Source organism: Ursus maritimus, unplaced genomic scaffold (genome assembly GCF_017311325.1).
Source record: "Ursus maritimus isolate PB19 unplaced genomic scaffold, ASM1731132v1 scaffold_8, whole genome shotgun sequence".
Lineage (NCBI taxonomy): Eukaryota > Metazoa > Chordata > Mammalia > Carnivora > Ursidae > Ursus > Ursus maritimus.
In genome coordinates this window covers 80761921-80776278 of record NW_024426996.1, presented here as the reverse complement: position 1 = coordinate 80776278, position 14358 = coordinate 80761921, and the positions used below count along the sequence as shown (strand labels likewise).

General features: G+C 57.3%; 1 protein-coding gene across 1 annotated transcript in view; it reads left to right on the top strand.

The window, feature by feature from the left end:
• Window positions 1–898: 898 nt before the first annotated feature.
• Window positions 899–14358, top strand: part of CFAP99 (cilia and flagella associated protein 99) — a 31002-nt gene continuing 17542 nt past the window's right edge. The window contains exons 1-5 of the mRNA XM_008706235.2: window positions 899–1019; window positions 1979–2106; window positions 11615–11759; window positions 12685–12779; window positions 14061–14173. Of these exons, the coding sequence (XP_008704457.2) occupies window positions 1996–2106; window positions 11615–11759; window positions 12685–12779; window positions 14061–14173 (464 nt within the window). The 5' untranslated portion in view covers window positions 899–1019; window positions 1979–1995. The remainder of the gene's footprint in view (window positions 1020–1978; window positions 2107–11614; window positions 11760–12684; window positions 12780–14060; window positions 14174–14358) is intronic.

The window sequence follows — 14358 nt, the reverse complement described above, 5'->3', positions numbered from 1 at the left end:
CTCTTGCCCTGAGCGCTCAGTAAAACCTACTCAGGACTGTGCCAGGTACAGGGCTCCTACCGGAGCCCGGGGTGCTGTGTTCTGATGTCCTTAGCCTGCCACCTAATGTCACCTTCCTGGAAATTCTCCTGCTTCCTGGTCCCTTGTCCTCCCCTTCCTGGGCTCACTCTGCAGGGTGTGGGGCCTTGCCAGTCCGCACATGCCATCGTTCTCTCCAGGCCGGAGATGGATTCCCTGCTGGGGAACCTGAGGCTACTCCATGCTCCTGTCCCTTCTGAGGCCACCTGCTGTCTCCCTTGGGGACAAAAGGTGCTTGGGAGACAGGTCCATAGGGAAACCAACCCATCCTTCATCTCTGGAACATTCTCTCACGTGATTCCTCTCTTCTCTTTCTGGAGCGCCTCTTAATTGACACTTGGACCTTTTGGAGTGGTTGTCTGGTTTTCTGTATATTTTTCTCCTACTTTCTATATCTTCATCTTTTTTTAAGATTTTATTTATTTATTTGAGAGAGGGAGAGAGAACGCACGAACGTGGGGAAGGGCAGGGGGAGAGGGAGAAGCAGGTCCCCACTGAGCAGAGAGCCTAATGTGGAGTTCGATCCCAGAACCCCGGGATCATGACCTGAGCTGAAGGCAGACGCTTCACGGACTGAGCCACCCAGGGGCCCTGGACTTTATCTTTTTTGCTCTCTGGGAGATTTTCTCAACTTTACCTTCTAGCTCTTGTATGTGTATCTTTAGTTCTGCTGCCATATTTTCATTTCCAAGAACTCCGTTTTCCGTCACGGTTCCCCGTTCCTTGGATACCAAATGGTCCATCTTTGGAAGGTGGTATGGTTGTTGTCTTTGGGCCTTAACTCTGCTCCTTCTCTTGCTGGCTTGCTTCAGTGTTTCGGGTCAGAGTGTCTTGGAGGCATCCAGCAGCATTTGGTCCTCACTCTCCTTAAAGCGGTGGGAGCACTCAGCCAGCGACCACATCGGCCGGGACCAGCTGTCTCCCTGGGGACCCCAGTGACGGTTTGTTTTCCCACTCAGTCTCCACTGGGGGACCTAGGTATGGGGGTTGCTATCTGGAGCCATCCTACCTTATCGGGAGTGGAGGAGAGGTGCCCCCACCCACCCAGGGCACTAGCAGCCTGGCTCTGCCAACGGCTGGTGCCTGGGAAGACCAGCAGGGGTGCGGCCCAGCGGTGCTCCTTGAGTAGGGGGAGAAGAAGAGGCGGGGGGGGGGGCTCTACTGGGCCTGGCCACCCCCTCCAAGGGCAATTCCGGCCGGTTCCTGGGGGCCCAGCCCCACCCCAAGCAGCTCTCCAAGGTCTTCCAGAGATGGTCTCTGGACAAACTGGTCTCTTGCAGCTAGTATGATTCTGAAATGTTAAGTGCCCGGACCAGGCCTGGCCACTTACAACTGTGCATTCTCTCTAGATGTTGGGTCCCTGATCTTTAAATGGGGGTGTTGAATCTGATGACCCGGGGACTCTTCTTGCCCCAGCCCTTTGGGATTAGGTCACCCACCCCTCTGGGCAAGACCTGCTGCATGAACAGTCACTGAACCCCAGCTGGGCTTCAAGATGCTGAGAGCTCCCCCACCCCAGGGGTCAACCCCACCTGTGCACAGTGTAGGGCTTGGGGCCACCCCAGCTGGGCTACGAGATGCTCAGAGCTCCCCCACCCCAGGGGTCATCCCCACCCGTGCATAGTTGTAGGGCTGGGGGCCGCATGGGGGAGCCTGGGAGCCTCCAGGGGCTGTGGGTGAGGGCTCCCCAAGGCCAGCCTGGGCGCTCGGGTAGCAGAGGCGGGTAGGGACGCGGTCCAGGAAGTGGGCCCGCGTTACCCCTGCTGCAGTCCCTCTTGAGAAGCCCCAGGCTCCCAGGGACCACAGTCTGTTGATAAGGGTTCTGTAACTGCCTTTGCCACCTGCTGAGCTGACTGCCTAGAGGTCATGGAGGGCATGACCTGGAGTGGTTTGCTTTTAGGGTCCTGCCCTGGGAAGATGGCCTACTATGGAAAATGCATTGAAACTGTCATTGAGCAATTGAACAAATTTAAGCCTGAGAAGGACAGTCCTGAGCAGTTCCTGGAGGCTGCATCCACCGTCCTGCAGGTAGGGTCAGAGGGGCAGCTTGGGGCTCGCTGGGAGGTGTGCCAGTGACACCTGTCACGTAGCTAGTTACTTTCTAGCAAAACAACATCAAATCCCTTCCTCACAGCTGCTTTCCTTCCTACCTGGGGAGAGGCCTTGGGCACAGCTCCTCGCCCTCCAAAGGCTGGGCGTGCTCAATGTCACCGTAGGTCACGATGGTGACCCTTCGGGGCAGGACCCCCTCTGTGCCTCGAGAGGCACTCCTGGAGTCCAGAAAGTGCGTCAGACCAGTCTTTCGAAAAGACACAATGGCACTGCGACTTGGGACATGCCTGCGTGGTACCATCCAAAACTGAAAATGGGTAAGAGTCAGCTTGGATGGCCCGCCACTCCAGAGAGCGGGGCCTCCCCAGGGCAGCTCCTCATGGGCAGCGAGTGAGCGGACGGCCTCCCTCAGAGCAGCAAGGCCCACCGGAGCCCCACAGAAATAAGGGTGACCTTCCCCCCAGCAACTCAGCTCTTGTCTCCACTCCCTGGACAGCTCCTGTCCTTTTCTCCCCCAACTGCTGCCCACCCCATTTCAAGCACATACAGAGAGACTCTGGGCAGGACCCCAGGATGGGAGCAGTGCAGCTGCAGCACCTCCTGGCCCCTCTGCAGTCCCCAGAGGCCTCGCTGGGATTGAGGACTCTAGCCTTGTATCCACTGGCCATGCACCGAGGGTGGTGCCCAGGGAGCAGGAGCATGCATTGCGGGCGGGCCAGCCTTCAGGACTTTGGGACATGGGCCCCATTGGACGGGGCCTCGGGAAATGCTGTGGGACTGCCCCCTCCCCCACCTGCTGCCCGCCCATTGCCATCCGGCCGCGAGCACACCTGCGCCTGCACTCGCTCGGAGGCGGGGCCGCGTGGGCGAGCCCACCGCTCCCGGGAGGTTTGCCTCTGATTGCTGTCACTGCAGCCGTTGCTTTACCCGGGCCCTTGTGAGCTACTGACGGCGCCCACCCCCAGAGGGACAGTCGCGGCCAGTCCCCACCTCTAGCCCCCATTACCTGTTCAGCTGTGCCCCTGCCGGGCCCCCGGACACAGATGGACTCCCCTTCTCTTGGGGTGTGGGAAGGTATTTTCCTCCCTCTTTGGCAGCCTGAAAACCCAGAGGGAGGGCAGGGTGGGCCGGCACTAGCCTGCAGAAGGGTCCGTCCGGAGCCCTGGACAGTGCACACACACAAAGGTTGGAGGGGTTCCAGCAACCAGAGACTCTCCCATGAGAGAAACTTGGGACTCTGCTGACCCAGGGCCCGCTCCCCAGTGTCACTCAGGAAAGGACCAGGCAGGGGTCGGGGAGCACACCTCCCCCCACACCCCTGCACCCCTCTCTCGAGCTCTAGCCCTGAGACCCCAGGCGTCGTGGGGAGGTGGCCAGGCCACAACACTCTGTCCCTAAGCAGAACCGGCCTCCCCAGCGCCCGCTTGCAGCCTGGCCCCTTGGGCTGCTCCAAGGCATGGCTGTGGCAGCGCCCCCTCTATCTGCCTGACGGGTCTTCCCCAGCAGCAATGACTGCTGCTACTCCTCTCATCCTGAGAAAAAGACCTCACCTGAGGCTCTCACCTTCCACTTCCAGGGAGGCTCCTTGGTGTCTCTGCTGTGTCCCCAGCTCCCCTGCCCGCACCTCTCCAGAGCTTCCCCCCACTGCTCGGCACAAACAATAGAGTTCTTTATTTCTCAATAACAACCATTACAGAAAGTTGGGTTTGTTACAACAAATAGTATGGGGCGTTTTTCCCTACAACCAACAGAGTATTACTGGCAAGCCCTGCACGATGTCCCCCTGTGTGCGTTTTTGCGGCGTGGGAGAACAGCACACCAACCGAGCCCCGGGGAGCTGCCCGGTGTCTCTGAGGTGGGCACCGACGCTCACATCAGGCGGAGAGGCAGCTGCCTTTTCCGACACACTGGTCCTCCCAGATCCTTTCAAATGTCCACCTCGAGTCCGGGCGGTTGGGACAACACACTCTTGTCTCCAAATGTCAGAGAATTGGTACAATCCGCTGCTTTCGTTAGACGAAGACTCAAGACTGCCCCCTGGCAGAGAATGATCCGGCACATAAACGGACCAGCCGTCCAGTGAAGGGCAGGTGTCTCGTTTCAAAGAAGAGATGTTGAAGTCCTAACTGCTGGTTACCTGTGAATGGGACCTCATTGAGAAACGCCATCTTTGCAGATATAATTAAGAATCTCAAGATAAGATCATCCTTAATTTAGGGTGAGCCCCAAATCCAGTGACGAGCCCCCTTATAAGAAGAGAGAAATCTGGACACAGACGTGGAGACACAAGGAAAAAGGCCGTGTGACCTCGAAGGCAAGTTTAGTGACACATCTATGAGCTATGCACACCAGGATTGCTGCAGCCGCCCACAGCTGGGGAGAAGGGCGGTATGGACTCTCCCTCTGGTCCCCAAGAAGGGATCGACCTGGCCATACCTCACTTTTGGACTTCGGTCATTCCTGTGGTTTTCAGCTGCTGAGTCTGTGGTAATTTGTTACAACAGCCCCTGGACATTTGCATAGACCGGGAGCCTCCGGGGGAGGCCAAAGACGGAGGGGCCAGGTTGGCCCACTCAGGGTGGCTGCGGACTGCTGGGCTCTGGGGACCAGTGGAGAGGAGGGCACCTCAGGTGGTCAGATGAAGCCTGGCTGAAGGGTGGGGAAAGGTCCAAGGGCTTGTGGATTGGGGGAAGGGTGAATTGACTTTCTGCAGATATATCTATAGATCAGAAAGGGATCCCTCATCGCCATGGCGCGTGTAGGGGCTGAGATGTGGGGGTTGAGCCTCTCTAGGCGCCAGTCTCCAGAGTGCCTGACAGTGGCACAGAGGAGCTGGCTGAAGCTGGAGGAGCAAGGGACGGGTGGGGGCGAGGGTGACAGCACCAGCAACCAGACACGCTGCAAGCAAGCATCTGCGCTGGCCCGAAAGCCTGGTTCTCCTGTGCTCCCTGGCCAGGCCCTTGGGGAGGGATGGGATGAGAAGGAGCTCCCCCCTCCACCCCCTCTGGCCGTGCTCCCAGCTCTGACCCTCACAGTTAATGTCACTTTGGAACAGGCATCATTTCATTAGAGCATCACGAGGTGGACTTGAGAGTTTCCTGTAGGGGGAGGGGTGCTGGGGGGTGTTACTCCCTGCGCGCTGTCCTGGGCCACTCCTTCCCCTCCCGCACACTCGCAGAGCCCCACGTGGACAACAGGCACAACAGCTGGGGCACCAGGATGAACAGGTGGGCATAGGAACCTCCAGAGTATCGACAAGAGCCTGCAGGACGGGGGCGGGGGGGGAGGTGCTGGGTGGAGCGGTGGCTTGAGGCATCCACAGAGTCCACGAAGTCTCAGCAGACCTCCAACAAGGGTCTGGCTTTGAGAGAGAGTACCTGAGGGGTGGGAGGTAGGGGACCACGGAGATGCCCCAAGCAGAGGGATCTGCATGAGCCAGGGACAGCAGAGTCCTGACCTGTGGCAGGCGCTATGTGGGCGGGGTGGCCAAGCAGGGCCTGAGTGCATAAGCTGGGACCGCGGGGCAATCTTGGCAGCCTGTGGGCAAGGGCAGGCAGACAGGTGAGTCCCGAGCATGAGAAGGGAAAGGTCAGCACGGGGCTGGCAGGAGAGGTACTGGACAGCTGGTCAGACAGTGCAGAGGTGAGGTGGGGAGGGGAGAGGCCCAGCTGACCACCCACCCAGCCACCCCTGCTGGGGAGAGAGGTGCTGGGGAGGGTGGCAAGGGGGAAGGGAGGGGGCTCGTGCAGGACGGTAGGGGGGAAGGCAGGGGCTGGGGGGCCAGGGGCCTGGAATCTCCAGCCATGTCCTTGCCTGGAAGGCAGCGGGTGGCCGTGGCCACGTCCCAGAATGCCGTTCTTGCTCCTCCGGTCCGTAGCTCAGAGAAGGCCTGGGCTCAGGAAAGAGTTTTTAATTGAGTATTTTCTCAGTGCCTCATTTACTGACATCAGAGATCCAAAATGGTATCCAGTGGGGGGTCTCCCTCCCCCGCCGGCCCTCGAGACAAGAGAGACCAGTGTCCTGCGGTTCCTTCCAGAGGCCGTGCAGGCCTCTGGCAGAGACACTACATGTGGCAAAAATTACGTCTACATTGTATCTTTCACATATGAAAACAGCATCATTTTTTATAAAATGTTTAAGCAATCTTACCAGATGATAGCGCATGGTCATGCAGTCCTGCACTTGGCTTCCCAGGGCTTGTTCTGTGTTCGTGGACGCAAGAGCGTCCTACCGCCCGGCTGTGACAGTCTCGGCAGCTGTCCCTGGTCGATGGGCTTGTAGGTTGTTTCCGGGGTTTCAGTACGAGAAGCGCCGCGGGGCGGACTGGTCTGCCGCCTGCCTCTGCAGCTGGGAAAGCCAGGTGCACCCAGAGGCTGACCATCCTTCTCGAAGAGAGAGAGTGGGCCCTGGCGAGCTCTGTAGACACAGCCAGCTGACCCCTCGCGGGGAGAGACACACTGACCGTGTCCCTTGCGGGCAGGGAGTGTTCGTTCCCCTCCAGCCTTGCTTACGCGCTATGCTAGCAGCTAGTTTCATCGTTGCCACGTAGGTGGGAAAAGGCACTCGGGGTAGTTATAATCAACATTTCTCTGTTTTCGTTGCCAAGTTTTGAAACAGTATGTGTTTCTATGTCTGAACTATCTGCTTGGACCTGTATCTGTCAGGAAACAGTGTTTGGCTATGAGAAAATCCAGAAAAGCAATGGCTTGAAGAAATTAGAGGTATCTTGGCTCACATAAGAAGCAGTCTGCAGACAGTCTAGGGCAGGCTCAACAGCTCCGTGGGGCCATCAGGAATGCATTCTCCTTCCTCTCCGCTTGGCGCTCCTTAGAATGTACCTTTGTCTTGTAATCACTGAATGGCTGCCCTGCCTCCAGCATTGCATCCATATCCACCAGGTAAGAAGAGGACAAAGGCAAATAGCATAAGGCAGGTGCCAGGTGAATCTGCCTAACTTTCTAAGAGCCTTCTTGGAGGCTATGTCTAGCAATTTGCCATTAGATCTCATTGATTAAAGCCATTTGCTACATGGCTCCATCAGCAGGGGCTGGAAAAGGTTTTAGCTGAGCGCACCATCCACAATGAGCTAGCATTCTTCTGTTGGGCAGGAGAAAAGGAGAAAGGGTTGTGCTGACATCTGGCAGCCTCAAGCTTCCTCTCCCTGCTTTTCTCCCTGGCTTCAGTCTTGGCATCACTGATGAGCAGGGGCTCCTGGGTATTCTGCACTGTGCCAAGTCTGCACCCAGGCCCCTGTCCTGCCCTGGACCCTGGTCTCACTCTGCCCTTACTCTGTGGTGCTGGCAGACAAGCCGGGTCTGGGAACTCCTGCAGGAGGTAGCTGGTGATGGTGGAACGTGGGCAGGCTTGCAGGCCTCTGGGTCCTCTGCCCCCAGGCCTGGCCCCCTCCCAGGACTGTCCATGAAACTGTTATCCAAGGGCTTGCTGCCCTCCCTGGGGGACAGCAGGGGGCTGTGGACTTGGGAGTCCTGAACTGGACCAAGGCCCAAAATCATATCACAACACTCAGAGGCCCTTGGGTGGCCAACACCCTCTGGGTTCTGTGATCGAGGCAGGTTTGGGCTTAAGAATCAGCTCTGGTTCTGGGGTGCTCTCTGCCATTTGGTCCTCACCCTACCTCCTTTTGGAGAAAGCCCAGCCAGCCGGCCAACCCAGCCCCAGCAGCCCTCTGCCAGCCTGGACAGAAGGACCTGGTCTGGAGCACAGAGCCCTCTGACCTATTTCATCCCACCAGGCCTCAGTCTCCCCTCTGTGACCAGCTGGGTTCTCTGGCAGCGAGGACCTGGCCCTGGGCCCAGCCTAGCCATTGAGCCATAGTGTCATTTACTGCTCGGCTCTGCGTCTTCCAGAATCCCTGGGCCCCTTGCAGCCCTGCCTGACCTCCTTGCCTGGGGACTGACCGCATGAGGGCTTCCAGCCACGGCTCAAGGCTCTGACCTTATAAAAAATACATACCCACACTTCCCAAATGCAGACGTAATGAATGAGAAGCGGAGTCACTGTTGTGAGAGGCAGGCGTCCTGCAGAGTCATGCAGCCTCGGCTCCAGCCCCGCTGACTCACTGCTCTCTGACCTGCCTGCATGGCCACCCTGGGCTTCCTCGGGCCTCCTTGGACAAAGCGTGGACACAGCCCAGGGGTCAGAGGACTGTGTGGGGAAACTGAAGCAGAAGCTTAGCTGGACTGAGACCCCACTCTGCGCCAGCCTGCACTCAGTGAGATCTCTGGGTCCCCACCATGGCCCACAGAGACAGGACCTTCTGTTCCCTCTCTCATAAGCCCCGGGCCGACATTCTCGCAGGGAAGGCCAATCAACTGCCAGAATGTGCTGCTAGGCGAGAGGGCTAGCGGATGTCTGACCGTGGGGAGGTCAGGCACGCCTCCCCAGGTCCGGTAGCACCTGAGCAAAGACCTGGTGGGAGTGAAGGAGCCACAGTAAGGACTCCTTCTGGAAGTTTCTAAAGAAGGAGACATGATGTCGCATCTATTTTAAAAGAATTGCTTGGTGGCCAGGTTGGAAATAGAGGGCGGCCAAAAGGAGAAGCTGGGTTCCCTAGCTGTCCCTGAGGCACCGGGTGGGAGCAGAGGGATGCATCGGGGGTTTGGGAGCTGGGGGTTGTGCTTACGGGGAAGGTCAGGCTGGGGAGGGGCAGGTTTGGGTGAAGCCCAGGGAGCCAGCCTCCTGCAGGGTCACCAGACAAACAAGTGGGGGGAGGGGCAGTAGCAGACAGAGCTTTCTGGAGTCCAGGGAGGGCGGCAGGTTTTCAGCCTTGTCGCTGGGTGAGGTGCCCCGGGGTCTGAGTGCAGACAAGGAGGAAGCTGGACAGGAGGGATGGGCCCTGAGACCAGGAGCCTGCAACGGAGCCTGAGAGCCAAGGGTGTCAGCAGGAGGCTATTACATGAGAACATTGCTACCAGAGGCCCGTCCAGGCACCGGCAGGAGCCCGGGATTCAGAACAGAGAGGCTCAAGCTCAAGGCTGGGGCAGCCCGGGGCCACGGATCGGTCACCTCTGCGGGGGCAGGAGAGACGCATCTTCTCCCTTGCCCTTCTGTCCCTCCTGTAAGGGCAGGACCAAACTGTGCCCAGAACCTCGGGGGCAGAGCCCCCTGAAGAACACGGTCCTTGGGCTTCCAGCCCCTGTGGTGCAGGTGGGAATGACATCGTCTGCCAAGACAACATCCAGATGTCCCACGCACGTGTGTGGGGACACCAGCTCTCCGGGGTCATGTGGCCTGCCCAGGAGCCCACAGGTCGTCTCATTTCTCTGTTGTTTTCTTAGCATGAAAACAGGGAAGAAACCATGAAGGAAAAGATTTGACCTCAAAAACAAAAGAGAGAGAGAGAGAGAGAAACTTCTGTGTGGTCTGTGTGCCAAAAAATACTTTATACAAAGTTAAAGGGCAAATTACAAAAAATAACTATCATATTAATGAACATGTTTATTGCCTCCCTCTATAAAGAGCTTATAGGGACACCTGGGGGGCTCAGCAGGTTAAGCGTCTGCCTTCGGCTCAGGTCATGATCCCAGGGTCCTGGGATTTAGCCCCGCGTCGGGCTCCTTGCTGAGGGAGCCTGCTTCTCCCTCTGCCTCTGCTGCTCCCCTTACTTGTGCTCTCTCTCTCCCTCTCTCTCTCTCAAATAAATAAAATCTTTAAAAAAAATAAAATAAAGAGCTCATAAAAATGGTTAAGAAAAATATCATCCCAATAAAAAGTTAGCCAAGAATATAAATTGATAATTCACAGAAGTACAAATAAATGTCCAATAAACATGTAAATTTCACTGATTATAAAAAAATTAAGAATAAAACAACGAGATACCAAAGTGTATCTAATAGATTGCCCCCCAATTTTTTTAACGACACTGTAGGTGAGTTTATTTTGATGTGCTTTGCACCTGTAGGCGGAGGGGGCGGGTAGGTCCGCACTTCCACTTCGTACCACATTAACTGTCTTGTGGCCGCGTTCTAAGTTCTGTGGGAGCATGGCACCTGTGGCTGCCTTGCTCCCCTGCGACAGGAGGAGAGACTCCCCTGCACTGACACTAAGGCTCTTATCCTTTCCCTTTGCCCTGAACTTCTTTTCTTTTCAGAAGGAAGTAAAACATTTATTGGGCATAAATGTACTGCATATACGCAACGGATACAGTTAGGCATCGCACGCAGCATAGTATTTGCAAAATCCGTACATTACCATTGACATGGCAGGTTTCGCACAACGTGTATGAACTAGTCCAAAATTTACAGCACAGGAAGACATATGATTGCTGTTTTCTTCTGAAGTTGAAAAGCTTGGAAAACATTTTATCTTTCAGTGTGAACTGTGCAAGGCTGGCATTCCAGCCATTCAGTTAGGGCACTCCTCGATCTGACAGGAGAGCAGAATGATGACCGCCAGCCGGACACAGGCAGAAACCGCCAACGTTTCAAGTCGATAAGAACAAGGCAGACGACAGGGGAAAAGACCCTTGAAAGAGTTTTCCTCTTAAATGCCCTGAACTTCTTGTATGCGGGCATCTCCTGCATTTTGGACGGTTCTTTTCCATTCCCAGCAGTGTGATTGCTGGGTTAGAGGGGACAGGGACTATAAGGTGCCCGAAGCATACTCCCAGACTGCTTTGCAGGAAAGGCTCCCAGGCACCTGCCCCCCCCCGCCCCCGGGCCTTTGTACGGCTTTGTGGGCAGCACTGGATGTTCTTTTTCATTCTTCCTTTTTTCAAAAGCTACATTCCTTTTTTTAATTAGTAGCATGTGACAGCACAGGTTACCAACCCCAAAGTGTTGCGGTCTCCCCAGAATGACACTCCCCCCCCCACCGAGGGTACAGTCCCTCTCATTACTGGTAATTCCCACCTGGCTTTGCATATCCGATGAGTCCCACAGAGGCTCCCGTAATACTGTTTTCCTTTTCTTTGGGGGTTACTCTTTTAATAATTCATTTGGAAATCTTTGTAAGAGCTTGCGAGTCTTTTCTCTTCCTGTGGTAAAACACACGTGAGGTAAAATTTACCATCTTAACCATGTGAAGTGCAAGGTCCAATGGCATCAAGTATCCTCACGTTGCACAGCCATCCCCGCCCCCTGTCCCCGGAACCTTCTCCTCTTCCCCAGCTGAAACTGTTCCCATGAAACCTTAGCTGCCCAGCCCCCGCCCCCGCCCCAGGCCCCCAGCATCCTGCTTTCTGTCCTGGGAATCTGGCTCCTTCAGGGGCCTCCCGTACGTGAAATCACACATTGGTCCTTTTGGGGCGTCTGTTTTAATGCGTCATTTCCATGTTTATTTATGTCTTTGCCTCCAACTCGCCATCACTACCCAGGAACACCCAAGGCACCACCTCCTGGAGAGGACCTGCTGGGCCCAAGGCTCTGCCCCCTGCTCTGAGGCAGGTGCCTGACGGAGCTCTTCCCTCATACCGAGGGCCCCGGGGCCCTGGCCCGTGGCCCCCTCCCGGCTGTTTCTCTTCCAGACTCTGAGCCCCCAGAAGCAGGAGTTCATTTTGGAGGTGCTGTCCGGGTGCCTCGAGTACCAGAAGCTGCTGGCTGTGGTGGTGGACGCCTTCTACGTGCGGGCTGGCTGGCTCTGCCCACGGGCTGACTACAACCTCTTCGAGGGTAGGTGTCCCTGCAGCTCAGGGTCCGCCTGACAGACACGGACACAGACTCCAGGCCCATTGAAAGCCCGCCTCCAGGCAGGTGGAACTCGGGCCCTGCTGCCCGGGCCCAGAGCCTCTGGTCCGTGAGGGAGGCACAGCCCGCTTCAGAGAGAATGCCCCAAAAGGCCAGGCTGGGTGAAATGATGATCCTTTATCATCAGCCCTGTTCCTGACCCCCAAACCCTGAGGACTACAGGCAGGGCCAGCCTATGGCTGCAGTCCGCACTGTACAGCCGGGGATTACATACCAGATGTCTCTGCCTGGCTTCTTGCCGGGCCCTGACGGCCATCTGCTCTTCTGGCATGTGGTGAACATGGCACAGTGGCCAGTGTCTCCAGTGGGTGATGGTGCAGCCCCCAGCCCCTGGACTAGGCTGCAGGGCTCCTGTCCGGGGGGACAGGATGAGGACTGTGGGGTGCTGGGGGACCAAGCTTGGTGTCCGGGGGCCAGGTCCGGAGCTGGCTCCTGGGCCCCCACCTAGCAGTCAGTGTAACCAACAGCCCCGCGGATGGCTCTCACCTGGCCCAGGGACATTCAAGCTCCAGTTGGCCCGAGGCTATTCGGTCTCTCGGAATTAACAAACGAAAATCCGAAATGGTTTTACTTTTACCCAGGGAACTTCTGCAATTTCTGAGAACTCATCAAATGAGTTAATGAGTGGAAGTGGGGTGGAAGCCACCACACACTCACCTGTGTGAGACGATGTCATCTGTGCTATCGTGTCATCTTGTCCGTTTCACGGGGCGCCAGGTGGAGCTCCCACCCTGACTGCACACCTGTCAGGCCCCTGGCCTGTGGCTGACTCCCCCACTTTCAAATCCTAGGGGGTGCAGGGGAGGACACCCCAGGGTCTGCCCCACGCTCACCAGCCCTACCTTCTTAGTGATCTGCTACCTGGCCACATTCCAGCTGGAGGAACTTGGCTTTCAGCTCTTCTGTGACATTGTCAGGGCCCAGCCCGTGGACAAGATGCACAAGGTGAGCCCCCTCCACCTGCCACTCCTTCTCTTTTAAGATTTTATTTATTTGATTGAGAGAGAAAGAGCAAGCGAGAGAGAGCATAAGCAGGGGGGACAGCAGAGGGAGAGGGAGACACAGGCTCCCTCAGCAAGGAGCCTGACGTGGGATTCGGTCCCAGGATCCCAGAATCATGACCTGAGCTGAAGGCAGATGCTGACACACGACTCTCGTGCTGCCTGGCCCGCCCCCAGTGACCGACCTGTTCCCAAGGCCCGCAGCTCAGGGTGCACTTTTGGGGACCCAGACAGAGGCATCGTATCTCTTAGTCCACAAGAAGCTCTCGTGGGGGACTCCAGCACGTGGCCTCCCCTTACAGCCGGTTTTCCGGAGCCTGGTTTGAGTGGTCTGTAGTGGTCCCCTGACTAGACAAGGCCCTCGAAGCCGGAGTATGGCTTCAGCTTGGTGGACACCCTACAGAGCAGCCCCCCAACAGGCCAAGGGCTGGGGCCTGAGCTTCACCTCCTGTGGCCACAGCCAGCCCACTCTGCACAAGCCCCTCCAGCCCCCCAAGTGGCCAGCCTCCACTGAGAAGCTAAACTGTGCTATCTTCTAGAACCAGCTCTGTTACACTTGAGGGCCCCGACGGGAAAACAGCCATTAGGAGCCCACGGCCGCGGGAGATTCCTGCTGCGGCAGGGTCCGGGCCATCCCAGGGGAAACATCCTCAGTCCCTTGAGGGCGGGGTGGGCAGGTCACTCCCGGGGCCCACAACCGGCACTGCCCAGGCAAGCAGCGGCAGGTAGCAGACAACGGTGCAACTCCATTCTTGGAATTCTGGAGCCCACGGGGTGGGGGTGGACGAGGAAGCTGCTGTCCCCACCAAGAGCTCTCTAGAAGTGGGGTGTGGGCCTTCCAGGTCCTGGACAGCCAGCTCAAGAACAGGGTCCCCACCAGCGGGGATGGGCCCTGCTTGGCTGGGGTATGCTCCAGGACTGGGGTGGGCTGCCCCGAACGCCTGGACACTGTGAGCAGAAGCCCACATGGTGAGGGTCAGCTCCCAGAGCAGGCACGCCAGCCCAGCAGGGGAGCAGGGGTCGGGATCCCGTCTCTGTTCTGGGGAGGGAGGGTCTATCCTGGGGGGCCTCCTGCTCTGGGGTGGACAGAGGTCTCCTCTCACAGTGCATTAGCCGCACCTGCCCACTGGACACTGGCTTTCTGTGTGAGGGGAACTGGGGGCCTCACCAGGTTGGGGGGTCTGGATCCAAGCCCCCCCCCCAGTGGTTCCTGTTTCTCCCGCAGTTCCTCAGGTTCTTCTTCAACCCCTTAAACCTGTGCTCGTGGATCAAGGATGAGTGGAGCCTCATCTACGAGACCGCCCATGTGAGAGAGAACTGGATCGACCCCCTGATGAGGTGGGCCAGGCTGGGAGCCTCCCTGCACCGCACACCCTAAAGCCGCCCCCACTGCCTGTCCCCATGTCTCATGACAGGCTTGGGCAAACACGGGTTTCACAGGTGCAGGCCAGGACCCACAGGAGAAGGACCAGCACGGGAGTCAGGGTGAAGCGGCCCTCTGTTGCTTCCCTTCTGATAGGGCC